General features: G+C 50.9%; 10 protein-coding genes across 10 annotated transcripts; 6 read left to right on the top strand and 4 right to left on the bottom strand.

Moving 5' to 3' along the window:
• Positions 1-525: 525 nt before the first annotated feature.
• Positions 526-2,065, top strand: BU24DRAFT_75964 (uncharacterized protein). Its single transcript, XM_033534607.1, has one exon. It carries the CDS (start codon positions 790-792, stop codon positions 1,957-1,959), a length of 1,170 nt encoding a protein of 389 aa, XP_033377838.1. The 5' UTR covers positions 526-789; the 3' UTR covers positions 1,960-2,065.
• Positions 2,066-2,701: 636 nt separating this feature from the next.
• Positions 2,702-5,060, top strand: BU24DRAFT_76033 (uncharacterized protein). Its single transcript, XM_033534608.1, has one exon. It carries the CDS (start codon positions 3,074-3,076, stop codon positions 4,880-4,882), a length of 1,809 nt encoding a protein of 602 aa, XP_033377837.1. The 5' UTR covers positions 2,702-3,073; the 3' UTR covers positions 4,883-5,060.
• A 1,223-nt stretch (positions 5,061-6,283) lies between these two features.
• Positions 6,284-6,770, top strand: BU24DRAFT_428391 (uncharacterized protein; the record flags this gene model as incomplete). Its single annotated transcript, XM_033529471.1, has 1 exon — positions 6,284-6,770. A coding segment is annotated over exon 1 (221 nt), but the record flags the coding sequence as incomplete, so codon positions are not given.
• BU24DRAFT_428389 (cytochrome b5) lies at positions 6,539-8,030 on the bottom strand. Its single transcript, XM_033529470.1, has 3 exons — positions 7,578-8,030; positions 7,312-7,438; positions 6,539-6,930 (listed from the first exon to the last, which is right to left on the bottom strand). The coding sequence occupies exons 1-3, from the start codon at positions 7,691-7,693 to the stop codon at positions 6,763-6,765; spliced, it is 411 nt and encodes a 136-aa protein (XP_033377835.1). The 5' UTR covers positions 7,694-8,030; the 3' UTR covers positions 6,539-6,762.
• A 1,276-nt stretch (positions 8,031-9,306) lies between these two features.
• Positions 9,307-11,936, bottom strand: BU24DRAFT_379925 (WD40 repeat-like protein). The gene is made up of 3 exons (XM_033524706.1): positions 10,975-11,936; positions 10,355-10,916; positions 9,307-10,306 (listed from the first exon to the last, which is right to left on the bottom strand). The coding sequence occupies exons 1-3, from the start codon at positions 11,661-11,663 to the stop codon at positions 9,350-9,352; spliced, it is 2,208 nt and encodes a 735-aa protein (XP_033377834.1). The 5' UTR covers positions 11,664-11,936; the 3' UTR covers positions 9,307-9,349.
• A 192-nt stretch (positions 11,937-12,128) lies between these two features.
• BU24DRAFT_455466 (uncharacterized protein) lies at positions 12,129-17,849 on the top strand. The gene is made up of 3 exons (XM_033531372.1): positions 12,129-12,633; positions 12,687-12,936; positions 12,986-17,849. Exons 1-3 carry the CDS (start codon positions 12,592-12,594, stop codon positions 17,554-17,556), a joined length of 4,863 nt encoding a protein of 1,620 aa, XP_033377833.1. The 5' UTR covers positions 12,129-12,591; the 3' UTR covers positions 17,557-17,849.
• On the bottom strand, positions 17,772-19,022 carry BU24DRAFT_428385 (uncharacterized protein). Its single transcript, XM_033529469.1, has 3 exons — positions 18,640-19,022; positions 18,260-18,380; positions 17,772-18,191 (listed from the first exon to the last, which is right to left on the bottom strand). Exons 1-3 carry the CDS (start codon positions 18,760-18,762, stop codon positions 18,025-18,027), a joined length of 411 nt encoding a protein of 136 aa, XP_033377832.1. The 5' UTR covers positions 18,763-19,022; the 3' UTR covers positions 17,772-18,024.
• Positions 19,023-19,206: 184 nt separating this feature from the next.
• On the bottom strand, positions 19,207-20,807 carry BU24DRAFT_428384 (palmitoyltransferase swf1). The gene is made up of 2 exons (XM_033529468.1): positions 20,539-20,807; positions 19,207-20,490 (listed from the first exon to the last, which is right to left on the bottom strand). Exons 1-2 carry the CDS (start codon positions 20,631-20,633, stop codon positions 19,272-19,274), a joined length of 1,314 nt encoding a protein of 437 aa, XP_033377831.1. The 5' UTR covers positions 20,634-20,807; the 3' UTR covers positions 19,207-19,271.
• A 119-nt stretch (positions 20,808-20,926) lies between these two features.
• Positions 20,927-23,914, top strand: BU24DRAFT_428383 (uncharacterized protein). Its single transcript, XM_033529467.1, has 3 exons — positions 20,927-21,428; positions 21,477-22,320; positions 22,371-23,914. Exons 1-3 carry the CDS (start codon positions 20,970-20,972, stop codon positions 23,636-23,638), a joined length of 2,571 nt encoding a protein of 856 aa, XP_033377830.1. The 5' UTR covers positions 20,927-20,969; the 3' UTR covers positions 23,639-23,914.
• A 460-nt stretch (positions 23,915-24,374) lies between these two features.
• On the top strand, positions 24,375-27,008 carry BU24DRAFT_379912 (uncharacterized protein). Its single transcript, XM_033524705.1, has 4 exons — positions 24,375-24,832; positions 24,887-25,502; positions 25,552-25,735; positions 25,788-27,008. The coding sequence occupies exons 1-4, from the start codon at positions 24,398-24,400 to the stop codon at positions 26,824-26,826; spliced, it is 2,274 nt and encodes a 757-aa protein (XP_033377829.1). The 5' UTR covers positions 24,375-24,397; the 3' UTR covers positions 26,827-27,008.
• Positions 27,009-27,156: the final 148 nt, after the last annotated feature.

Below are 27,156 nucleotides of genomic sequence, written 5' to 3'. Positions count from 1 at the left end.
CATTGTGCATGTCCGAGCAATCGCATGGACTTGCACAATCTGGCTACACGAACTGTGAAAAGGCCGGTAAGCGCAATATGCATTTTGACGATGATCGTGTAGGACACCGAAATCGTACACCCGACAACGTTATACCTGTATGAAAATTAAGGAAATGATCCGCTGCGCGCAACCTACCTAGGTACCTAATGCAGTGAATAATGGTGGAAGATTTCCTACAACTAGACATTTGGGGCAAAATAGAAGAGAAGAAGAGGAGAGCAGCTGGAAAATGTTTCTATTGGGAATATGTCATTGATCTAATGGTTCAAGTCAGTGAAGTGAACGACGCGAGTTCAGTCAACGATGGCTGTGATGTCACTCAACGGTGGCGATGTATCTCGGTTCGCCAATATCATATCGCCATGATCTTTTTAATCGCACAACATCTCGATAATACATTTCTGAGAGCCTGGTGATAGAAGACGTGATGGGTGTTGAGGATGCGCAGAGGATGCTGATTCGTCCGAGCGATGGTCGTTCTGGTGCCATCGTCGAGTAGGAACGCGACTGCCTCACCGACACTGAGGTTCACTCACTGACCCAAAGCTTCACTCACCAATCATGCCTGTTCACTTTCACTTTCACTTTCACTTTCACTTTCATCTTCACTACCTGGCACCAAAGTGTGGTCAATCCTGTTTCCATCCAGACCTCCACCTACAACTAAAGCTCCAATCGTGCACACGAGTTCTTCAAAAGAACACACAAATCTCAATCGCAAGTCTCAAATGATGATAGAAACCCATCATGACAACCAAGACTACTGCCTCAAGATCATCAGCCGAACAAAAATTTGCACAAAGGGAGAGGCAGGAAGCTACCTCAAAGAATTGGTTTACCCGCCGTTTGTGGCCTTCCTCGAGATCGACCAAAGCCAGTGACCATGGCAGTGTTGAACCTGATGCCTCCATCATACGCCCACATACAGCACCATCCACTAGAACAGCTTTGAGACCTCTAGAGCGTTTCGACAATACCAATACCCTGAAAACACCACTGCCTACGCGTCCTCGACCTCCCCTTCCTCCTCCCCCTCGTCCACCGAGACTGGATACAGGCCTCGGTCGAGAAGTCAACGAGTGGCTTGATGCGAGCGACAACAGACCTTCGCCTCCCTTGATGGGCGGTTTGCCATATTGGAGAGAAGCCACACCGGACAATCTGATGTCACCGGCCCATATGCAATATGCCATTTCACTATCGCATAGATTTGAAGCCCCAGCATCACGACGTGCGCGATCGGCAGCATCGTCCAGCACCCAGGACCTCCGATCCTTCTGTCGCCGAGCAAAGAAGGTTCAAGTGCGCATGCCGACTCTTCTCAAGACAAAGTCGCAGAAGGTCACTGTTGTTCCGAATAAGCAGCCTGATAGGAGAGCATCGGTGCTGTCTCGTCCGCCAATTCCCGCGCAGAAGGGTTCACTACAGGCTTCAAGCCTTTCCCAAGGAGCACCAGTGTTGACCAAGAATGGATCTGGAGCACGGAGGATACCATTATATGACACGGAGGCGATGTTGGGCCCGGGGCCAGGGCACTTCTACTGCCCACTACCAGCTCGGATTGGAAACCATCGGGACGGTAATCTACGACCCACACAATCTAGTAATGGCCCAGAGCGGAAAGCGGATACAGCAGTGGGACATTCAATCCCCCCAGGGAATACTCTTTGCCCCTCAACGATGAGGAACCGACTACCAAGCCAGGAGTCCTTTGGTAATCTATCGGATGCCCCATCCTACTTCACGGGACCGCCTCCGCCATCCTATCGGTCGCGAACAGCTTCGATAGTGACTACATCTTCATTTGGCTGTATAGATGGGATGAGAGCGGAAAACCGGAACATCAGCAGCCAGCGAGTTGCGCATCAGAGTCGAGGTGTAAGGGGAAAGATCAAGAAGCTTGTGAATCTGAGCTAGGGGGTTCAGGGGACGTCGCAAATGGATAATGGACGAAACAGGATGAAGAAACGAGGTTATGAGCGATGAACGATACGACTATGATAATACCCATGAGAGATGCAGGTTTTCCCCATTACATACCACATGTTACCCTACCACCGTGTCGGGCATCAAAGGCCGTCGGACTCACTCTCGGATGGTTTTCCGACTTTTATAGAGGACCAAAAGCATGATTTCCCATATCGATAATGAGCTGCATTCGGCGGCCCGTAGCGAATCACGACAGCCTCGGCGCATATGTATGCCGGCTGTCATCCGTGATGATGCGCAGCAGCAGAAGACTGTTGTATTAGAGAGAATGCGGATCATGGGAATGATGGGATGCATCCAAGCAATGGGGTGTCTACAGTAAATATAGAGAGCAGCGGAGCATAGACATAGTTGGGCATCATAGCTACTACTAGTAGTAGTGAATATATGTATCTACAACGGATGCGATTACTGCTTGCGACAAAGTGAGTCTAGGATACCTGGGTAGATTGTGACGAGAACGAGAATAGATCCGGATATGGAATGTTCTCTTGCAGGTGGAAGTGTATGGTAATATGTAATTACTCGGTACCGTGGCGTCGTGGTACGAAACAGTCCTCGTAGTGACAATTAATAGATGATGAATGAATGAATGAATAATGAGATGGGACTGGATGGATGGGTCGGCAGCGGTCGGAGACTCACCGCCTTGCCCGATTTGGTCGCGGACGGGAGATGATTTGGCAGTCGACGTGCATCATCGTCTTGGTCCCTTCAACTTCATTGGATCCCCCAACGTGGCAGCTCACACAAACACCTCTCACTCACTCACTCATACCCCTTCCACTGCCCCTTTGCGCCCGCCGAGAGCAATTGATATCGATGTCCATGGCCAGCTCGTGATACCGCAAATATCTCTACCACATACACCCTCTTTCTTTCACGTTCGCTTTCGGCTCCGCTGCTTGTCTAAGCGATCGACAGCCTCCGTCTCCGTCTCCCGTGAAAAGCAAAAGCGAAGCAACGCACTGCCAAACCAACGCGCATCAACCTGCATCGGACTTGACCTGGCTCGCCGAACAGCCACAGGCGCGGAGTAAGCATGGCCTCCTCCTCAGCCGATGCTCATTCGCAGTCGAAACGACCAACCGCCATGGCCAGACAGACCTCGACATCCTCTCATGTCTCGCAGTCTCCCACCGACGCTGGCCACAGACACGCTCCACACAAAGTCCAGCGACAACACGTCGTTGGTCAGAGCCGCATGCAAAGGAACCTATCCCTCGGAAAGAACCTCAACAAACTGAACAAGCAGCTCACCCAGGCGCAGGCCGGTGATGGCGGCAGCGCTGCGAAACATCACCGCCGCACCAAGTCCGGAGACTCCAATTCAGCACCCAGCAGCCCGCGCCCTACCTTCAAACGCAATGCCTCGCACGGCGGCGTCGTGAGAGCCAACCACCAGACCCATACACACGCAGCGATACGCAAGAACCATTCCAGCACTCATCTCGTCCGACAGGGTTCCTCGAAGAACGTGTTGAAGTCATCGAAGAGCGAGATTGCGCCCCCAAGGAAGTCCCTGGCGCAGACGAGCAGGTCTCGCCAACAGTCACCCGATCCTCACCCCACGGTCCACTTCGACGTGGCTAATGAAGGAGGAGAGGAAGAGGAAGAGGAAGAGGAAGACGAGGACGAAGACGGAAACCCAGACGACGGCTGGACAGAAGAAAGTGCATCACAATCCCCAACCACGACGCGATCGAATACGCGCTCCAATTCTGTCATATTAGATCCCCAACATAGAGCCATGGAACCAACAGATCAGACAGGAGAGGCTTCCCAGTCAAATTCCCATAATCATCAAGTCCGCCCTCCACCACCGCCACCGAATCCGACGAGCACGGCATTACCAGACCGCACACACTACGCGAGGCAGGCGAACGGGGGGAATTCACATCAGCAGCATTCGAGGCCACCAGATGCGGACATGATCACGTCGCGGCTGCTTCAGCGGAGTGCTTCTCACAACGCGCCGCCTCAGATGTCTTCTGTGGCTGCGACGGTGGTATCGGATTCCCACGACGCGCGCATCCTGAGCCAAAGCGCCGGCTCGACCTTGATCGATACACCTGGAAGAGATATAGTTTCTCGATTCATGGATGGAGATGGCTCGGCGGACACACCGAAAGACAGCAGTTTCCTTCCATCTCGCAATTCACCAGCCGGTAGCGGAGACTTCAACAAAGTACGACGGAACAAGTCCATGCAGGACGTTGCAGGCGTTCAGACGCCCACCAAGGAACATCGACGATCGGGAACAACCACGCCAACCTCGAATCTACCCCCATCGAGGACACAGCAGAAACTCATGCTGCAGCGCGCCTCCTCCAACATCGAACCCCAGAAACTCATCCCCGTCATCCTGCCGCGAGCTGGAGGCCCCACATTTCTCCAGTCCGGCATGACGTACACAGCAAGCGGCGAGGGACGATTAGACCCTCGACTACAGCAACAATTCAATCACGTCGCCGTAGAGTACAAGGTCGTGCGGCGGTACCGCAACCCCCTCGCCGACGCTGTCTCGCGAATCCAACAGATACCCGGTGTCGCCAAGAGGACCCGCGCGAAGAAACTGTCATCATCGACATCGACGACAGCCACCACGAACGGCCACTCGAGCGTCCACGGTACCAGCAGCCTCAGCACGAGCTTCAACGAGAACGGCGTTGAGACGGACGGTGCGTCGGGAGGCAACAGCACTCGGCGATCTGCCCGCACCAGCTTCGAGGAGTCGAGTCGGCGGCAGAGCTTCGAGAGCGACGGCGGCGGCGGGCGCTCGCGCGCATCGGAGGTCGAGGAGATTTGTCGACGGTTGTGGGAGAGTTCAGAGATCGTGGAGGGCGATTGAAGATGCTGCGTTAAGTTTTCCCACGTGCTCAGGGGGTTCGAGGGGCTTGGGTTGGGTCAGACGACTTCGCCATCGCATTACATCACATCACATCACATCACACAAACAGACAAACAAGCATCGCCGCTGCACCACACAAACACACGCCTCCGTCCCAATCCAGCCCAACCCATCCTCTTCCTACCAGGCCTACCCCAAACCCACAAGAAAGATCGATCCAGTTCAACCCAACGCAACTTCAACATGAACAAGAGAACAGAAAGAAGATAAAGTCAGAAAGCAAGAGAAGAGAAAGATAGGAGGCAGCAAGAGGGAGGGAGATATACGATACGATACTACGATATGGCTTACCTACATGCTATGCTACATACATTTTATTTTAATCGAGACCATATATTTTCTTCTCCATACTTTCACTTTGTCCTCCATCTATTTATTCATCCACCCTTGCATTGCATCCATAGTTACAGCAGAAACGGTATCTTCTCTCCCCACATCCGCACTCAACAAAGATCCTCAAACGGAGGGAAACAGATACACCACCACCAAGACCACGCACCATTGTAACATCGCTACTGTTGTCATCTGAGTTCACGTAAAACTAGTACATGGAATATATACCTTTGTAGGTATTTACATATCGCCTACATATGTACCTTTTTACGCAGCTGAACTGTGGATTCCCGCGGGATATGTACATGTAACCGCCCCCCCCTCTCTCCACCACCTTCAGCAAGAGATTCAGCATGGGTTTTCATCCGGGAGGGAGAAGGATTTTAGGGTAGTATGTAGTTAGTATGGAGACAGAAGAAGCGAAACGGTCACTTCTCATGCTTCGTCAGTCAGCTTTACAACTATAATTTCCGCGATCAGCCAGGTGGAGGCCTGCGGATGGAAGAAGAAGAAGGGGGTCCAGGACGGTCGTTCATGTTCTTGGGTGTGTGTGTGTGTGTGTGTGTGTGTCTTCATTAGATTTATCTAGTTTATCTGTGAACGTTACCTCCTAATGTGTAAGAGATTCCATATAATGAAATGCTCAGACAATACTGTGCCAGAAGTCTTAGGGGCTTCGTATCAATGGAGTACGGACCACCCAACTTTTAGAGTTAAGGTTAAGGTTACGCTTGGAAGGAAGTTATGGGTACGATCTTGCTGGCGTGAGATGTTGCGGAGGTTAAACTGTGTTGAGAATCCATCGTATATCTACCCACCCAGCCAGGTACCTGACTAGCTAGCCGTATAGATCGTGGTAGATGTAGGGATGGGGAGTTGAAGGGTGGGAGGATGGGTCGGTGGCTCGATGGTTGGTGTGAGGATTTTCTTTTGTTGATTATTGTGGGTGGTGTGATTGATTGAATAGGATCTCGTTATTCTACACGGGGACTAGGAAGGAGGTTATGGATTGTGTGGGGGTTGCTTTTTTGATATTGATTTGGTCGTATGTACATGTGTGTGTATAGGTAGGTTGGATATACGTAGACCTAGATGGGTGTTCGAAGAAGCATCGTGTACTGTTGTGTTCCATTGTAGCAAATGTAGATGGGTAATGAGGTTTCGTATTTCTCTTCCTCGCTCTCTCGCTGTGTGTCTCTCTACTCTACAACTCTACATCCAGGTCTCTATATCACATACATACACACGCCGGTCTCTCTCCCCCGTCTCAACTCGTAAGCACACACGCACACACTCTATCAACTCCAATCGTGAGGTGAAACCAAGCGCTTCGGATTGTGAAAGGCGCTCTTCGCAAATGAAGAAGAAGATTAATTAGAAGAAGGGTGTTTCGTTAAAAAAAGGGCATCGCACTCGGCCAGAGGCGAACGCCGCGGAAGAAGCTATCGACGAGGAGGTGATGCTGCTGCTGCTTGATGTAGCAACACTCACTGGGTAGATTGCTGCTGGGACTGGAGGTACTGGTATGCTGCGAATGCGAGGGCACCGCCGATGAGAACGACGGCGTAGAGGCCGACGCCTGCGGTTGCGCCGTCGGTGGAGGTTGCTGTGCTGGTGTTGGTGGAGCCGTAGGACTTGGGCTTGGGGTCGCCGTCCTGGATGGGTAGAGATGTTAGCATATGTTTTCTTGTCTCATGATGTAATTTCCAGATCCTCGTATATAAACGAGCGCAGACGGGTTGCATCTGTGCGGTACGTGGTTGGATGATCTGGAGAAACATGTTTCGAACCACGATGTGGGACCACTTTCAGCTGCACGGAATGGTTCCGAGCCGAAGCCGAGCGATACCCCAACAGGACTATCACCACCTCCGCACCAGAAAAAAAAAGAGACCAGATCTTGAAAATGCAGGAAATGATCCTTGAATGCAAAAAGTAGATGCATGCTCTTCGATTGAAGGCAGATCACCTAGTATGGGAATAGAAAGGTGTGGGGAATGGCGGAGAAGGGGTTGGAAAGTTTGTGTATGCCGTACCTGTCGCTTCAAGTTGCCAACGAGCAGACCCTCTAGGATCTCGCGAGCCTCGTCACTGTGACCGACATCCTCGAATGCCTCTGTTGCGTCCTGTCCGCCAACGTCGAGGAGGACCTCCTCGCCACCACTGTATGATCCATATTAGCAATGCGCAATCACTAGGGCGCTGTACGGCTTGTATGATTGGAAGGGAGGGGAACGATTGCATGTGCAATGCAGCACAACCGAGGTGCAATTTATTATTGAAAGACTGGGCGCAGACGTACGGGTGCTCATCGACGAAGCTGGAGCAGTTGTAGACCTTGTCGTGGACGACCATGTAGAGGTCCTTCTTGGTTGCGTGTTCCGACACATCGGAATAGGTGAACTCCTTGGTGGCCATTGTAGCTGATGATGTGGGTAATCGAGAAGATTCGGGGGTGTTACGACAATTGTTCTCGTGAGAAGCTGTTGTATCGAAGGGAGGTTGCGAGGTGCGAGGTGGGAGCGGTTGATAGTCAGGAGTTGGGATGGTGAAAGGAGAAAGTAGAGAGTGAGTGGGAGCAATAAGAAGGTCGGGAATGAAAAAGAAGAGACAACACTAGTGAAAGTGAGGTAAGCGGGCCTGGTGTGGGATGAAACGATACCGGCGGTCAAGCAGCGTCGGTGTTGAGAAACGGCTATGGTATTGAACGCAAAGACAGCGACAGAGATGGATGAATGCTCAGGTTAAGGTTGTCGGTAAAGTGTCAAAGTGTCTGTGTCTTGACCTCTTAGCGCCTTTCAAATGTGGGTGCTGTGATTGGCCACACGGGGAAACTGTCGGCCCATGCAGCGTATGTGCGGACAACGATGTCCCAATCAGGAAGAAAACACCGAAGGGAACAGCAAGTCGTCGATTATCTCTCTAGTCGCAGACCTGTCCCTCGATCTCTTCAAATGTGGGGTTATAAGACACGGTATCAACTTGGCGGCAATGTAGTCATTGTAATCGATCTTCCTGTCTAGGTACTTATCTTCCTACGCAGCCATGTCCAATGACTATTTAGTCTCCAGTGGCTGCACACATTTCAATTATGAAGGCAACCTTATCACCACTATCTTCGTACGAGCACTCATGTAATAGTTAGAGCGAGAGCGCACGCAATCCGGGCGCGGGGATGATGCGGTTCCGTCCATCAGTTATCGTCGATGTACCTGGCCTACCTCTATCTGCCTGCTGTTTGGGCGGCGCAAGACCCTACGGAAATCTTCCCGCGGTTAATGGAAACAAACGGGAGGCGGGCGGAAAGAGGGGGTTTAAGATTCCCAGCGACAACGGACAGTAGTGAGGGGCAGAGGAAAGGGTTCAAGGTTGTGGCTGAGGACTTCTATTGTTGAGGCTGAGAAGGGGACTGGACGTGAGGTCTACGGGAGGCGGGAAGATGATACCCGATGCAGAATGGTAACATCAAAGGTTTGGCTGCAGTTAGGAACATTTCCCGGCGAGCCCTTGCAAGCATTGCATTCTAGAAAAGCAAAAGCATATGGATACCAGACGGGTGGGTCAGATGCTACTTTCTACACTAAGTAGACTTGTCGATAGATAACATCTATTGTCAATTGTAGCGCAAGACTTGAGGGGATAATGCACCCTCCCGTCTTCCCAAATCTATGATACAATCCAGCGTCAACGTCGTCTATCTTTCTTCCTGCGCATAATCAATGCCTTGCGCCAAGATTAGAGTACATACCGTACTCTACTGCCATGCTGCCATCATCGAGACTAATTCCCTAGTTCCAATGTGGGGAACATCTATCCGGGGCAAGAATGGGAGATGTCCGAATCTCCTCCGATCTTCAGGTGCAACAGTTCGGATGCGAGAAAGCTAGTGGCATAGTTACCTGGTAGGCTTGGGGTTGTGGGGTACCATTAGATATTGGACCTCATCATCGCCATTTCAGGATGGTCAAAAAACGGCTGCCTATCACGTAGAAACGAGGGGGTCTAGAAAGTAAGGGTATCATTTGTATTTTGATCGCTCCTCCAAGAGAATGCTGTGCTGTATTGCTACTGGATTTACATTTTCCTGAAGACGTTGTTACTAGCGCTTCGTCTGTCTTTCCGATCATGTCGTTGCCCACCACCTCCATTGTAACTCTCCGCGTCCGCGGCTGGTTTTCTGCCCTTCTTTTCGGGTGCAAACGTGATTTCCCTCTCGCCAACGACAATAGTGTTCTTGCTCTTTGTCGGCACGTCTCTGTCTTTGAGTTTGGACACTCGAGAACCGAAAGACTTGTCGCGGTTGCGTTGATCGTGACGTTTGTTCGAGGACGAAACCACCATTTGAGGTCCCTTCGTCTTATTGTGTCCAGATTTCTTGTAGGATGAGGACGAAATGCGATTCTTGTCATCAGAAGCCTGTTTGCGCGCGGATTGGGTATCTTGCTCGTCTTCGGAAGACTCGTCGGAACTGCCCTTTCGAGATTCTGCGTCCTCGTCTTCCACAGCAGTAAGACCCTTTGGAATCTTGGTGCTGGGATTGACCATCTGAAACTCGTGACTCGCCTCGTCCACCTCGAAGTCTTCGTCTTGGAACAACCTCGCGAAACGTGGATCGCTGAGAACGCCACCGGCACGCTTGGGTTCGGCGACATCGTCTTGCTCGTCGTCGCCACCAACAGCAGGCGCTTTCTCGACGTCGACCATATCGTCATCGCCGCCCTTCTCGAGGACGCGCTTAGCCCTCCTACGTTCATTCTTCTCTTCACGCTCCATGATGCGTTCGGCCAGTTTCCGATTGACCTTGACGGTAGCCTTCTTGTTACCCCGAATGCGGCTTTCACGCTCTTTGGTGATCTTTTCTTGAATACTCTTCGCCCGTTGCTCCTGCCACACATCAGGGTTGGAGATCAATCTTGCTTCCTCATACAACTTCTGTGCGACGAAGAATCCGTGCATGTATGGGCGTAGTAAGCTTGTCTGGCCCACGAGGTGGTCGAGATTGAGTTGTCGAAGTTGTTGTAGAGTTAAGAACTAACAAAACATTAGCAACGAAATAAAAAAGAGTCCTGATGGTATTACCTTGAAATTGTCATAGACATCTCCGGCACTGGCCTTTCCGAACGCATTAGGATCGTCTGGATCCTCGGCCATTTCTTCGACAAAGTTATCCATGAATGCGCACCACTTTGGCGCAGGTCCAAGTTGTGGAATAAAGAAGGCATGCTGCTGTTTGCCCTCGTTGGCAGTGAGGAACATCCCGCTATCCTTGACCCATTCAACGTGGTTAAGGTCCACAGCCGGTTCGACGGACGTCCATGCATCACCATTTCTCGGGTCCCAGATCTTGATGATCTTCTTGTCTGCACTCATAATCCTGGGTTCCTGGATTTGACCACGTGAGGACGAGCCGCTTTCGAGCCAGATCAACCTCTTGATCGCCTCTCCGTAGCCCTGATCCTTCGAGAGTAGAGGTACTGGTGACCGTAGATCGAATATCTGAGTGATACCATTGGAATTTCCGGTAGCCAATTCTAGTCCAGAGCGGTGGAACTGAAGTGCTGTAATCTCAGAGCGTCCTTCTATCGAATCCCTCGGGACCGAGAGAATACCAACTCTGTTCCGCGATCTCGAGTCCCAAAACCTAGAAAAGTTAGTTGAAATGAACTGAAATGACGCATGTGCGCCAAATGCAGACTTACTCCACGGTACCCAACGAAGTACCAAATGCCAGTAGATTATGCGACTCTTCTGCGATCGAGCCAGTATTCACACTTCCTGCATTGATTCCACCCTGCAGCGCTCCAGCTCCCACTGACAGCATATCGTCCCCACCCACATCTACCTCATAGGATTTCATGAATCGTCCCACTTCAAGGTTGAGACGGAACACCTCGCCACTTCCTTCAGCATTCACGCCAACGGATGGTACCAGAGCTTCGGCAGCGTTCGCATCATAGAGCAAATCTCGGCCAAATCGGGGAACACGAACCGAGTAATGTATACCGCCACCTGTGTGGAAATCCAATGTTCTGTCGCCTTGCAAGTGCAAGCTTTTGGTAAAGTCGGAGGAGAGGATTTGGAATGTGACGTTCTCGTTATTTGTGTGTCGCTCGAATGACAGCGCAAGCTGATTGAGGTTGTGGACGTGGATTGCGGGCTTGTAGGTTCCTGTGGACATGAGCCAGTTTCCGTCTGGCGACACGCGAACGCATTGCGAGGCCTCCTCGAAGGAAAAGTCTTGCAAAAGTTCAATTCGATTCGCAAACTCGGGATCGTTCTTCAAGGACCGCTTCCTTTTCCGTATCAGCCATTCGGGCAATGGTCGAGCAGTATCCGCTCCGGAAACAGTGTAAACTGGCACTTGGCCAGAATGTGCGGAAAGTTTCATATCGATGCGCCCAGATGCTACCTCCTCTTTATAAACCCTTCTCTCTGCTACCTTCCTCCCTGCTTTCGATCCAGAATCGTGGGCAAGATTGCGAAAAGGTAGACACGCGAGTCGCAATCAGTGGACGAATGCAATTGATACTGCCAGCTTCCCGTGACAGAAAGAAGAAAGGCAGGATGAAATTCCAAATAGACCTTTCAAGAAATTCCTCCCCGAAAAGTTTGTTCAAATATGGCCGGTTGATGCCACAGAAAATGGTTTTGGAGAATGAAGATGGAGGAGAGAGGGTAGAGCAAGCATAGGTCAGAAAAATTTAGGTGGACCCTGCGCGCCTTCCGCGCCTGACGTCTTTAGGGTACGTACCACTTCCGTCCAATCGGAGACGAGCAGAGTCGCTGAGTGAACGTGCCCTTCGTTTGTCTCTACTCCCTCCAGACCAAACCCAGTCGATCCCCCAACCCATCACACCGGGCGTCACCGGGCTATCTACTTCGGACATTCAACCTCAACCATATACACGGGCTTCGCGCGGGGAGGGAGACAGACCGATATTGGTCCCTTCATTATTATTATTAGATCATTTCATCCTTCATCACACCGTCCGCTTGCCCGTCCTGCAAGGCCGCAGGCGCCTCATCGTACCCGCATCTGGGGCCTCCAGCGACACGCTCCTCATTGCATTTGCGCCATCTCACTGTCGAATTGAGCAACATGCTCAGAGCGCGCACATCTTGGCCATACTATGATTCCACGATAATATCTAAATCTCCACAAAAATCATCGGATCCTTCTTCCCATCTACCATAGCCCCGCTCGACGCGTCGCAATCTGCACAGGCAGAGTTGATGAAGGTTCACAGCGCGGGTTTTGGACGGCATATACAGAAACAATATCATCGGAGCGTGCCATAGGAGCTGCTGTCTGTCTAATGGAACTTCTCAAGACATGCGATACAAACGCGCAGGCCATCGTGGGTCCCCGTCTCTGTGTAGCCAGACTTCGAATTACTAACCGACATGGTAGGGCGACTTTGAAGCAATCGAGTATCAATCATTCTCTATCAAGCGCGACCCTGCCCAACCTCTCGCAAGACCAGACGAAAGGAAGCTGTCCGAAGATCCGCGCGCAGTCGAGGCAGAGCTCCGCCAACAACAACACCTGGTTATACAAGATGCATCCAGGCCTTGGATATGGCTTTTCCGCGCTACCAAGGTCGATCAGGTTGGCCAGGCACCTCGAGAGCTGCCCACAGTGCCCGGCTATGAGTTGACTAGTGAGAAATATTGGAAGGAATGCATTATCAGCCTGCTAACTTACGCTAGGTGAACATTCGGGCATCATGAAGGCTTCAGAACTCATGGCGCAGCCACCCCTACGTCCCCTCAATCGCGCCAGCGCGTCTACAATGTCTCCCGCAACGCCATTACAATCAAAACCACCCCAGTCTGGGACAGGTCGCCCTCCAGATTCTCAACAGCCGTTCGATATCTGGACCATCTATGAGCTGTTCACATCATCTGTCGTCGCATCAATAGCCTATTTCATTGCCAAAGATTATCACGGGATTGGGTTGAATTACCGGACATTTCTATCGAAACCGTTTGCTTCGCAGGAGCCCGACCGACGTGTCTATAAGTTAGACGACACACCTTACCAGCTGAACGATATCAATGTGTACTGGGCAAGCTCAGGCACGCTCATTGTATCCATAACCTCAGTATTGCGCCCCGAGATCCGCTGCTTAGAGGATGTTATACTACGGGATGTACAAAAGGATTTCCTTGGACGTGTGGTGCGTGTATCGCCTTTCGGTGCTATAGCAATGGTTGTGAGCTTCGACGATCCCCTGGATTCTGCGGCAGAAGATACGACTCAGCGGATGCAAAGAAAGCGGGCCAGAATGAATACCGTGGAACATGGCATAGGAAGATGGAAAGCTCTAGTCAAGCGATGGCTGCATTGGAAAGGTTACTCTCTTTCCGGTCTTGAGAACAAGACTTCCTGGGTCCGGATCAGCATCACCCCAACGATTCAAACCGCCCTCACCTCCCCTATTCCTGGCCTTCCAACCAAAAGTAGAGAGATTCTGTGGCCAGCAGCCATGCTATTCTACTACGACGACCCCAGCGCTCCAAACATAAGTCTATTACCTACTCGCACTGCTCCACTTGACTGGTTCGAAACTTCACAGTCACCTGGATTCAGCGACCCGATAGATCTTGCACAACAGTGGTTCGTGGGCAAGGCGGAGCGAGACAAATTAATAGAAGCACGCCGGCGGGCACAGAAGGCAGAAGAAGAGGCTGCTCGGCCCAAGGACGAGATGCCAGGCGGGCTGTTCCCCTCGTCACCCCTCAATGCCCGCGCAGGAGCCTACGGGGAGCTCCAGGCTATCAGCGGCGTGTATCCGACACCTCCAGACGGCATCGTTCCAGCTGCCGCGACCAGTGGCGACACTCCTAGTGTGACCGGTGTCGCAACGAGCACTGTTCTGGTACCCGGAGGAAGTAATCCTGCCATCAACCTGTCGGCGCCCCAAGACGCCGCGCTGCCTGATGAATCGGCAGCATCGGCAGCATCGCCGGATTTTTCCACGCACTTTGAACAGTTTAACGGCGGAGGTGGCAATGATGATGATCTGTTCGAAGAGATGGACCAGGATCGATTTGAGGGGAACGGCGTCACCGATGCAGACTTCAACTTCTTTGACGAGCCCGATGGTGACGACGTAGACATGCTCGATGCCTCCACCATGCAGGACATCAAGCCACCCCCAAAGAAGCCTTCTAAAGAAAAAGCTCCGCAGTCGAAACCCGAAACTCCGATCAAGGAGGATACCTCCAATCCCATGGCTGCGCTGGAAGATGCACTCGCAATGGAATCCGCCACCCATGGTTCCATTTCCGGGGTCAAACTTGAGCAAGAAGAAGCTGAATTAGAACCTCCTCTGACTGCTTCAAGCCAAGAGAACGAACCAAGTACGAAAGAGAATGCTGTAGCACCTGTCGATAGAGGTCCTACACCACCACTAAGTCCCAATGATATTCACGACAAACTGCGACCTTCATCAATGGACCAATCAGGGCTACAAAGGCCAAGACTTGACAGCGCATTCGATCCAATAATTTTCAATCAGAAGATGAAGTTATCGGATGCAAAATATCTCGACGGACGATTCGGAGCATTGCAGGGCAAATTAGTGCAAGCCGACGAGGAGACCGACTCAAAATCTAACCTCAAACGGCGACCTGCCAGTTTGCGGGACATTCCTCTAATGACCAAGCTACGCTACGCCATAGGGGTAGCTACTTCGAAAGGCATACCGGAGATTAGCCACCTCGCGAGAGCGGACGATGACTTTACCGATGCGTCGAGTGAAACATCCTCTGTGTTCGAGGACGATGTAGACGACGTGGTCGATGTGGTCTCGTTACCTCCTGAGCCGCTCTCAGCGGGACTTATCATGGGAGGAGGGAAGAGGAAGCTTCCAACGGATGGAAACGCCACTCCTTTGTCGTCTGTATCGTTCGCCGACTCCCTCGGAGAATCCTTTGAGCTTGGTGGGCTGCAAACCGATGATAGCTGTCTGGCATTAATGGATGCTTCTCCTTGGGATTGGTCTTTGGCACTCGTGCCCGGCCCTGTTGAGGTTCCGGCTTCCACTGGCCGCTACAGCATTCCTACGTTCTCTCCCGCTGTTGCGTCGTTGCCGGGCACCCCAACCTCACAACCCGACTTCAATCTTGATCCTCCGGACGAGAAGCCTTTGAGCCGAAACGATTGTATTGCCGTTACCCAGGTCGTCACCGAGCAGGTTGCTTCTTCGACTCTCGATGTCCTCCACCAACACAACGAAGATCAGCCAGTAACCAGCAGCTCTACCGCCAGTAGTAAACAACTAGAACCGGCTGTCACAGCAGTTTTTCCGAATGCCACCGAATGTACCGTGTCAAGTCTAATTGCCATACATGATGTCTTTCCTGAGAATTTACCACAGCCCAAAGGGCCACAACGAGCTCCGCCTCGTCGACCGAACGAGCCAGCACCAACGCCTGGAAACCATTTATACCAAATCAATTCATCATATATCCGCATTCGTCGTGCAGACACTCTGTGGGACCTCTTGCCTCCAGCCTTGGCCTTCTGGGAGACCCTTGGTCTGTCTCCCTGCAGCCCACCGAAGAATGTAGCTACCTTCTGCATATACCCGAACAGCGATTCTCTCAAACCATGCCTGGAAAACTTTATGCTCAACATGCAAGTCGCGTATGAGGGCTGTAAATTGGGGGCACATACAAAAGGAGAGACTCTTGCCGACTATGAGAATGGTCTCATACCTGTCATCATGGGTACCCAACCCTCGTTCCGTATGGCCTTCAAGTCATTGCGGGATACGTGTTACAGTCTGGGAAAAGTTCTGGCCGTGAAACTCGCCCAGATGCGCAAAAAGGACGAACCGAAAATTGATGCGTTCGTCATCTACATGATCGATCCCTTCGATAACCCGTCGTCTGTGTGGGAACTTTGTTCTGCGTTCTGGTCACTCTTTCAGTCGTATGGCCAAGGCCCCCAATCAAGACCGGACCAGATGCCTAAGCCTGATCTTGTTCTGCAGATCGTGCCAATGAAATACATCGCGTCATTCGACTCGCCCGTCATGCTGAGCACAAGCACTTATATCAATCTCGCTCGCGAAGTCTATGATCGATGCCCTCCTAGCTCTCCAAGCGAGGATAAGACTCCGCTCAGCATCTACTCGGCGCCAGCTTTTCAACTGGAAGAATCTATACCAAGGCAAATCCCCTTCAGCCTCAATGCAGACACACCGCAGGATCTTCTGCGCGAGAACTCGTACATGCACATTGGATACGCAATCAGTCTCGACGGCGCTTGGTTGACAGCTGCCTGGACCGACAGATGCGGCAAATCGCAAACGATTGTCTCGTACAATCTCGGCACACGTGTTTTCGGCGAGATTGCCAAAGAGATATGGGCAACCACCATCGAAATTCTACAAGCCAGAAAGGTCACCTGGCGTATATGCATTGCCAAATCGGGCGTAATGGAGAGGGAAGAGCTAGACACCTGGAAATATCTTGCATCTTGCCCAACCCACTTCAATCTGTTCACTACACTACTTACGGTTGATCCTCATCCGAGTCTACAAATCCATCCTAACCTACTTCCGGCTGTTTCCCTACCTACCGGTAACACCCAGCCATCGACGAACACACCAGGCTCAACTCCCCAGGCAGGGGTTTCTCCTGATCCACATAACCTTACGCCCGCTGCAACTCCGTCCGCAGATTCCGCCCCAGAACCAGCGACGGATCCTGATGCTCGACTTGTCGATGTCACAGATGAGTCTTGGGGAATTGTACTCGCTCACCGCCTGCACAACTCGAATTCGACCGTCGAATTTCGACCAGCCCTCATCTCGGGTCTTCTCGTGAAACGCGGTGTCCCTTCAGGCCTGGTCTCCGATAGCTCTGGTCCATCAGCGGCAGTTTCCAGCCTTCCCTCACCCTCTGAGCCCGGTCCGATCGTCGTCGGCGTCAATATACTCTGGGTTGGAGCGGTCAACCCAACCAATCCCAACCGCGCCCCCGGTCCTCAATCACCATTCCCACTCAGTGCAGACGGCACCTCACCGGGGCCTAGTCCGGTGCAAGAGCGACCTACGAGTAGTCTCATGTGGACACCGACCGCGCAGATGCGCACGACTGCAGAGAATCTACTGAAAGAGATGATAGGACAGTTCAGGGCCCTAGGCACATTGGCGCGTCTCAAGGGTGTTCAAGGTACTCGCGGAGGTGCTGTTCCCTGGCACGTGGCGGTCGCGAAAAGAGGCGTTGAAGGCTTGACCAGATGTCTTGCATCACCTTCGGGTTGATTACATGTTTTGTTGTTATTATCAGAATCATTAGCGACGGCGTTTTCATTGGGGTTTTACCTTGGACCATACTTGGCCCTATTTCGTTTCGCCATCTAGGGACTTGACATTGGAAATTTCTTAATCGTCTGGCACTTCGGTGCCGCCATGTGGATGTTCATCTGTATAGGAGTAACGTACTTGGAGATATATTCCGACCGTCTTCTGGGTTTGAAGAACGGTGGATAGGAGTAGCATATGTGACGAATCCCTTCTGGATATACGACTCAATCTATCAATCAATACAAATCAATAAACACATAAATCAAACATAACAATCCAAACCACCTTTCTATGTCAACGTTCGAACTCTCTCATTTCATCTACATTACTCGTACAAAGCACCTCCCCCTAAAGTTACCATCCTCCCATCCCTCCCCTCCCAAGAACCCCCAGAGAAAAAAATATGAAGATAGAGGCAAAGGATATCTACGCATCCTCAATCCCCAAATGATCGACCTCCTTCCTCCCCTCCACCATCTTCGCCTGCGACTGTCCCTGCCCGATCTCCCTGCTCTTCGTGTGCTTGGCCCCTTGGTTTGCGTCTGCCTTTGCGAACGCGGTGCCCCGGCCTGCTGCTATGCCGTTTGCTGCCGCTACGGTTTTGCGTTAGCTGTGTGACCTTTATTTGGGATCATTGGAAGAGGGGGCGTTGGGGAAATACCTTTGTCATGGCGGTCTTCGACAGAGGTGGAGGAGCCGTCTGGGTTGTGGTGGGTTGTCTTTTTGGATTTGGACGATAGGGCTCCCGAGAGGGCGCCGAAGAGGTTGAGGTTTAGGCCGGCCTGGTGGATCGTATTAAATTCATGTTTCTTTCTTATTGAAGGGGGGAGAAGGTTTGCTGTGGGCAGGTGATGTAGATGGGGAGGGGATTTGAATGGTTTGGAGATGGGATTTGCGGAAGTTGGCGGCAGTGGTTTGGTCTACTGGCAATTGGAAAGCAAGAGATGATGGTATTTTTCCTTGGGAAAAGGTGGGATTTGAAAGGGAATTTGAGGTTGTGATTTCAAGACAGATGGAAGTAGATGAATGGAATGGACGTACAGAGCCGCTTGCGCTGGCGTTCTGCTCGCGCGTCTCGACATCTCGCGCATATTGGTTCTGCTCTTGACCTGCCGCGGCGACCTGTTGCTCGCGGGCTTCCTTCTTGCTAAGTTGACGGGACATGGTGGGTATGTATAAATTATAATGTGGAGTTTATCTTGGGGATGGTAGCTTGATGTAGGTTTGGAATTGTGGGGAGGTTGGAATGCAAGTTGGTATATGGGACTATCACAGGATTATGGGGGAGAAGATTGAGTAGGAAAAAGTTGGAAAGGAAATGGTACTTCTGGGCTTTGTATACTTATCGGCGTTGAAAGGGACGTTCTTGGTTGTGTTGCGGTTGGTTGGGTGAGGGATGGAACCATGTGGGAGTGATGTCATCGAGAGGAGAGCCGAAAACAACAAGGAGGGAATTGGCTTGCGTGCGCCGTGAGGTAAGGTAAGCAAGCATTATGCCTCACAATCATTGTTGAACAACCTGTTTTTGGCGCTAGACCCCTGCCGGCGATCTTGGACCCTTTTGAGGGTTCTGTTTGAAACATGGGTGGGTTATGGTATCATAGCTGTGCGAGAAGGTATGTATATTAAATGGTACATATGTACAATGCAGTGCGTTGCGTAAGACACGTAACCTATTTGAAGGATTCGACGAGGTTATCCCAAAATCCTAAGTCGAATGTGTTTTCAACCGCTCCTAAATTCCATACTTTCTCGAAACTATCCTCCTTCGCAACGGAGCGTATGCGGCTTGGGAGATTCCGTGGCGGGAGACCGTTGGTGGTACGAATCAATATGTGCCTACTTTCTAGCGGCCATGTTGTCGTTGGTTCTTCCTCTTCAGATGGTAGCTCCACAGCCGTGGGGTTCGACTTGGAAGACGGCGAAGAGTTGCCGTGATGAGACGATGCTGCTTGCTGTCTGTTAACTCCCATCGTATCCTCCATACGATGCCCTAGGTAGACAACACCCTCTGCCATGTCGTCTCGCCAGTCTGCCCATTTGGAGCTCTCATTTGTCGTCATGCCTGCCCAAATGAGATAGATATGGTAGGCCAACAAGCCCAATGGAAGTGGCCAAGTCAGCAGTGCCAGCAACCCTACCCCCGATGCTCGGAGACCTCCAATCTCGAGGTAGATAGACAAGAAAGTCATAAAGTAGTAGAGCTTCATACTGAGATATGTACCCCAGCTGTTCGGATCCACTCCTGGTTTGATCCGGTATCTGTACCATTTCTCGTTTCGTAGATACTGCAAGCTTGCGAGAGGGGAAATGACCATGTACGCTAAGTACGCTCCGTACGCCAGCGCAACAGTGGTGAAAAACAAAAGCAGAAGAAACCAACGATAATTGCCTTTCCCAAGACAATTGTTGACCCATATACAGTGATGATCCATTCGCGCGACGCAGGTTTTGCATATACTGCAGTGCTTGCTCCTGGCAGGCTTCAAAAATTCACAGGTCGAGCAGGTATTGCCAGGATAGTAGAGCACGCGATCATATGGGTAGAGTCGCATTTGAGCCGCGTGGTTTTCTGGAGTGATATATGACTCGCTGTTCCTCGTAGCGCTCAAGAATGTGAATATGTAAGGCGTAGGAACCAGAACTGGTATCAACAGCTTGTGTTTGAGTGGCAGATGGTGCCAGACAACGGGAACGAAAAGAGCGACGCTGCCTGTAACGAGGCCCAAGAAGAATATTACGACTAGAGGATGCTTCTCATGCATAAGATAGTGCCCAAAGCGGGAGCCTCCATTCGATATCCGGCCATTTGTGAGGCGTACGTCCAATTTGTGGAGGAAAGAAGGAAGGTGAACGAAGACGAGCCGCTGTATGCGTCCGATGATAGTGTTCCTGAGTTAATCAGTATTTAGATCAATAAACTGAGGGCGCTAAGATTACTTAAAAGCAGGGAGACGCCCAAAGAAGGCGACAAAGGTCCAGAAAGATATTGACCCAACAACGAATATGACGATCTCCAAAGTAGTCATGCCCATAATGAATGTAGACGGCAAAGAGACGCCAGCATGGCGGGGTCAAGTGAAGGAAGGCAGACTAGTAAGAGACTTCTCGAAACTCTGGAGCTTTTCAATGGAGTTCGAGAGTCTGAAAGACTGGTAGAATCTAGGTGTTGTCTCAAAAACCCAAGGTGGTGTTCCAAGGTGTAAACAACAACTAAGATTGATCATACACAGGACGAGTGATCACCGGCCCGCGCGTTATCGATAGGCGAGCGTTCCGCCAAGGCCCCCGTGAGACCGTGTCGAAGCGCGTCACATTCCGAATGACACTCTATCCCCACCATTCATCCCGACAATTCCATCGGCACCGTCATGGCCGCGCCGATCGTGTATGACGATGTCGCTGCTGGAGCAAATTTGAATGGAACATTGTTCGCTGGCAAGAAGTTCTGGATTGCCCAGCGTGTTCCCCTTCGGAACAGTATCCTGGACAAGATCAAGAGTAACGGTGGAGAAATAACACAGTTGGAGAAGAAAGCAGACTATCTCATCGCCGATCATTGCAGGCGGGATAACGCCCCCGGGACGATATCGTATACTTTTATTGATGCGTCGATTCAAAATGGCGAGATTCAAGATCCTGACGAGCATTTGGCCGGCCCTCCCGTCGGAACGGCTTCAGCGGTGAGCGCAGGCAGCAAATCTTCCCGAACCTCTCGCGCGGCGTATACGGCCGAGGAGGATAGGATACTCTACAAATGGGTCCGCGATCATGAGAAGATGGGTGGCAGGGCTTCTGGAAATGAAATTTACATACAACTCGAAGCAAAAGTATGCCTCCAATCACGCTTTTGGTCGGCTTCAACTAATGCGCTTTAGTATCCACGACATACATGGCATTCGTGGCGCGATCGATACCTCAAACGACTACGAGACCAACCTCCCGCGGGTCTGAACGTGCCCGACAATGCTCCTCCTTCCCCTCCATCGGATCAATCTGTCGAACAGGTACCTCGGAACAAATCTCGAGCGGAATTATCTCATGAGAGCCCGGGGAAGAAGCAGGACAAGACAGTCAAAACATCACCTAGGTCAAATGATTCCCCGAAGCGGCACATTGACAAGGCGACGATCAAAGAAGTATACACTGTATCTGATCTTGAGCTACTGTTCACATTTGTGGATTGGGAAGAGTTGTATGCCAATGCAGATGTCATCACAGCGATTGACGAAGCTTCTGCTAAAGAGGCCTGGGCGCGGTACGCAGAAGTGGATGACAAGAAGAGGACGACGGAACAATGGAAACAATATTTCGAGAAGGTCGTCCTGCCGGATTATCAACGGGATGATTCGGCCAAAAAAGAGCGAGTGAAGAAGAGGGTAACAAGAAAGCATGAACAAAAGAGTCACCAAGGCGGACAGAGACCTGAGCGCCACCAAGTTTGGAGCCAGAGTCAGCCTCAGGATGAGGAAGTGTTGGATAGCGATCGTGGAGACGCACAAGAACAACATGAACCATCGAAACCAAGTCCTTCAGCGCCAGCGCGTGGAAAAGAAACAGCAACCAAGTTATCATCCGCTCACAGGCCCGTGAATCCCTCAATTGCAAAGGCGATGGCCAAGCGTCGAGGTATCGAACAAGCTCAGGATGCCTTTAGTTTCTATGTTCAGGCTACCAAGGAGGCGGGAGCAGTTGATGAGTCTGATTTAGATGGAGGTTCAGGTAGGTCTAATCATAGCAGCATGTGAACTTATTGACTGACTAGTACGTAGCTCAGCGGCGACAAGTCTTGTGGCCTAGGTGGCAGAGGCTCAGTTTTGATGTGCAGGCAACGTATGTTGCTCTTGCAGTCGCAGATCTTCGACGTGTCGAAATGGAGAAATCGGAAAAGCGCAATCAGGTTTCTGAAGTCGCGACATCCTCAACACTAGCCCCCCTTACCCCTACACCTAAGGCATCTGATAAGATTTCGAAAAGGGTACGTGAAGTGGAAGAGGAGGCAGCCTCGCCATCTCGCCCTTCGAAAATCCATCGATCTAAACGGTCGCCACCAAAGAAAGCCACAAAAACTTCTCCGCGTGGGATAGAGCGCCAGCCATTGGAGGTGTCCTCTGAAACAAATTCCTCCGCACTTGCTGATGACGAGGACGAGGACGATGAGGATGAAGAACTGCCACAGCTCCATCACCAGGCTATCAAATTGGAGAACGTTGATACGGGTGCAGAGTCTGATCAACCAACGCCACTAGCCCGGCAAGTTCGATATCCAACTCTGCGAAGGAGTTCAGACCTCCCCAATGATACTCCCACTGGAACGCCTCGTGCTGCTCGCTCCCGGGCTTCTGCCTTTGATACACAAGCCATCCTTTCCTCGCCGCCCAATGAATTTTCATTAAAGCCCATTCCCAAACCGATTGATTCCCAGGATATCTTTTCGTCCCCTTCCCAAGGACCCTCCCTGATGGCTCTTCCCAGGCCAGCCAGGGATGTCACTCCATCTATAAAAGAAGAACCGACGTCGGCGCCAGGCTCTCCCCTTGCGATAGATATTGGATCAGAAGACTCCAATACACACTCAATGCAAGAGTTTCGTCGCTCCCTGAATGGAGCACAGAGTCCCGGATACCCGTCCTTGAACCTCTACACCCCAGTGAACCTGAGTCGATCTCCTGCCGGGTCACCAAGTCCCTCGGAATTCTTTTCCCAAGAATCCGGTGACCCAGATCCGCCCCTTGACCCCGAGGAGATGGATGAGTTCTTTGCCGAACAGCACAGTGAGGGGTTCAGCGACCAGGACATCACACGTGCTCTCAAGCATACCCGCTGTCGCCCCGAACTTGCAGTACAGGTACTTGACGCCTGGAAGGATGGCCTCCCCCTACCTGACGTTCGAGGTGTTTGGTCTGCCTTAGACGACGAGCAAGTAGTCAGTAGCAATCCTAGTGTGTTGGCAGCGTTGGCGAAGAAGCACACCCTTGACGGATGGGGTGGAGTTACGGAACGAAACCGATTCCTGGCACAGCTTTCGGGGAGGATGTAGAAGCTTTAGGGGCCTATAGGCCGTCGAACGGGCTGCTTCTGGCGGGTTCGATGACTTCAATTGACAGGAAATTTACGTACTGGCGGCGTTTGGAGATCACGTCACGACTCGATGATTGATGATCAGCAAGGTTATGGAATATCACACGAAGGGGCCTCATGAGCGTACAAGTATCCAGGTATCTAGTAATGAGATGTAATAATCTTCACTTCGGTTCGTTCCAGAACATGTGATGCATCTGGTACGCGTGATGAAGTAGTGCTGGGATCTCGTATTGATAGCCATTATAATACCTTCCTAAGGACTTCTAGCTATGATTCCAGAGAGTAGTCTGAAGTTAGAAATCCAGACAGAGCTTGCACTTATCAAATCTCACACAAATATTCTTTTAGCACTACTCGGTGCTTGATGGGGTCATATGTCAGTAAAATAAACGTACGCTTTGTCGAGTCACTTTTTTGGTTTTTCAAGATGCTTTAAATAAAAAATATAACCAATTATTACAATTAACATTTTTGCAAACCATATACAATGTTTTGTTAGAAAGTTCATCATACTTTGTGAGAAAGATGGTCTCCTGATGTATACTAAATGGCGTATGGCATATGCATGTGACCAGTCACTAGGACTAATTCAGGTTTAGGAGAAAATAGGCCGTTCGCGGAGGAGCGCACGGACTACGTGGTTCGATCTGATAAGACCCCACTCACAATCTGATCTTTTTTCCATCCCATCACCACCTACCATCAACTCGTCCCCATGCTTCCCAGGTTGGTACATGTGTTCCTCTTCCTGATCCCGTACAATGTAGCATCCGCGCTCCAGCAGGGAGTATATTGTTACCTTGGTTGCGAGCTCTCACTCGGCTCAGTCGACTTCAACGACACAGCCCGAACCTTGCCGAAGAAGGTAAGGGACTGTACGAGCTTGCGACATGTCACGAGTCTGTATCTTTGCGCGGATGCCTACTGCGGACCGTCGGGAAGAGAGACCTGGTTAAAAGAGCAGGGGGACCTTTGTGCGAATTTCAATCAAACTTTGCCCGGGTGGGACGTGATTGATCATTATGGCGATGACGACAAGAAGCGGATAAGGCGACTTACAGCGGAAGAGGGCATATGGTCAGCAAACACTGTGCTCGATGAGGTCGTTATTCCAGAAGAATCCTTCTTTTTACGCTGTTTCAGAACATGGGTATGGTATATTAAGTATTGTCTTTTTAGAATGATGCGATTGACATTTCTTTAGGATACGGCCATGTACGAAAACCGTTTGCATTGGTTGTATGGATTCTGCATGTACTACTTCTGGCTTGTGGTCGTGGTTATTGGATTATCGACACGTTTGATCCACCTCATTCAGCACCTTCGAACTCAAGAGTGGCAACCTATCTCAAGTGGTGAAGATGACGTAGAACGCCATTCCCCAGCCAGGCATCATGCTTTGCTCAGCTCGCCATACACTCTACTCAAGAGGTACATCCTTGTACCAGCAACATTTGGCTATCGCTGCTCCCAAAACGTTGGATGGTGCACCGTTCCACCCAGGATTCAAAGTTGTACAATATTCGCATTCGTCTTGTTGAACACCATTCTGTGCGTCGTTAACTATCAGGCGTTCACTGGCAACATGTTTTGGCCGCGCCTATCCGCACAATACTTTCGCTATATTTCCGATCGCACGGGCATCATATCTCTCGCTAATTTCCCTCTCATATGGCTTTTCGGTACTAGGAATAACGTCCTACTATGGGTTACCGGTTGGGGGTTCGGCACATATAACAACTTCCATCGTTGGGTCGCCAGAATATCAACCGTGCAAGCAGTCGTACACTCTCTTGGGTATACGAAGATTATCTGGACTAGTAAGTTTTGCATGCAAATGACGCATATGACATCAGCTAAATCTGTTAGACGGAGGTTGGCCATACTTCGAAAAATATCTGTACAAGCATTATTTTTGGAATGGCGAGTTGGCGACCATTTTCATGGTTGCTATTTGCGTGTTCTCCGTCTATGGTCTGCGTCGCAGCCACTATGAGATATTTTTAATCATTCACATTGCCGCCTCTGTGGCTGTTATTTGGACGATGTACTAGTACGTTACATATTGTAATGACATTGCGATATCATGGCTAACCACAACACAGTCACGTCTACATCTTCAAGGGCGAGTACGACTGGTTCATTTGGCCCTGTGTAATCGTGTGGGTATTAGACCGAGTCATTCGCATGGCACGCATCCTGTCGTTCGACTCTCACTTCTGGAACACCAAATGCATAGCAAGTTACGATTTTGATTCTAATCTAATCCGGCTGGATATCCCCTTCGGCCATTCCCGAGCACTCTCGAATCCCCAACCAGGCACATACTACTACATCTACGTTTTGAGTAACCCACTTTACATGCACCAAAGCCACCCATTTACTCTTGGATATGTGAGACACCCAGAGGACAAAAGCGAAATGGAACGACCAAGCAGACTTCAAACTCGTCGAGCCTCTGTTCATCGTTCCGAATCCGAATCATCAACCGAGTCTGATGCTCTACTGGCATCGGATGCGACCTCGGATCAGGCAAATCCATCGCTAGTCTTCCTCGTCCGCCCATACGACGGTTTCACCGCTCGACTGAAGAAGTCTGCCAGTTCTGGCCCGACTGAATTACGAGTACTAGTCGAGGGACCTTACGGCGAAACCAACCCTCTGAGCAAATTTTCTTCCGTACTCTTTGTTGTCGGCGGAACGGGTATAGCGGTTCCTCTATCCTACCTCGCCGCTCTCCTCGACTCTACCTCAAAATCAACTCGCATACACATTCTCTGGGCAGTACGAGAACACCGCTTCTTGACCGACGTCCTCAAACGCGACTTCCGACAGATCATACAAGATCGAGATGCTGAGGACAAAGTCACATTAACCGTCCACGTCACGCAGGAGGACACAGACGAAGGCAAGGACGACGATCTCGGCGAAGGATTGAAGCGCTGCGTGTTGAAAGCAGGTCGACCAGACGTATATGCCGCTGTTGAAGAAGAGGCCCAACTAGAAGAGACCAATCATGGAGGGTTGGCTGTGGTGGCATGCGGGCCCGCGCAGATGGCGGACGACGCGCGGAGAGCCACTATCCAGGCTTTGGAGAGGGGCCACAGAGGTATTGAGTATTTTGAAGAAAGTTTTAAGTGGTAGATCGAACTTCGGTTCGTGTTGGCATATGTAGACTTTAGATTGCTTGTCGCGACGCATTGCATAACATCGGTAGCATTTGAGCGGAGCGTTTTGAGTATTGTTTATTCCTATCATACATACCATATTGAAAGGATGTAGAATTTGATCTGCGCAAAATATATATAGAAGAATATATTGCATCGATAGAATCCCCTGACTCGTTTGTGTGTGCGTAACCACCGTGATCGGCACGCCTTGCACAACTGCACAAGCATTCCTGGTCATCAGATCGACCCAATGTAGGTACCTGCTGCAGTTCGATTCTCATGCCTGTCACCGATCTCTTTAGTC

This window comes from Aaosphaeria arxii, assembly GCF_010015735.1.
Source record: "Aaosphaeria arxii CBS 175.79 unplaced genomic scaffold BU24scaffold_13, whole genome shotgun sequence".
NCBI classification, from domain to species: domain Eukaryota; kingdom Fungi; phylum Ascomycota; class Dothideomycetes; order Pleosporales; genus Aaosphaeria; species Aaosphaeria arxii.
This window is presented reverse-complemented; position numbering and strand designations above follow the sequence as displayed.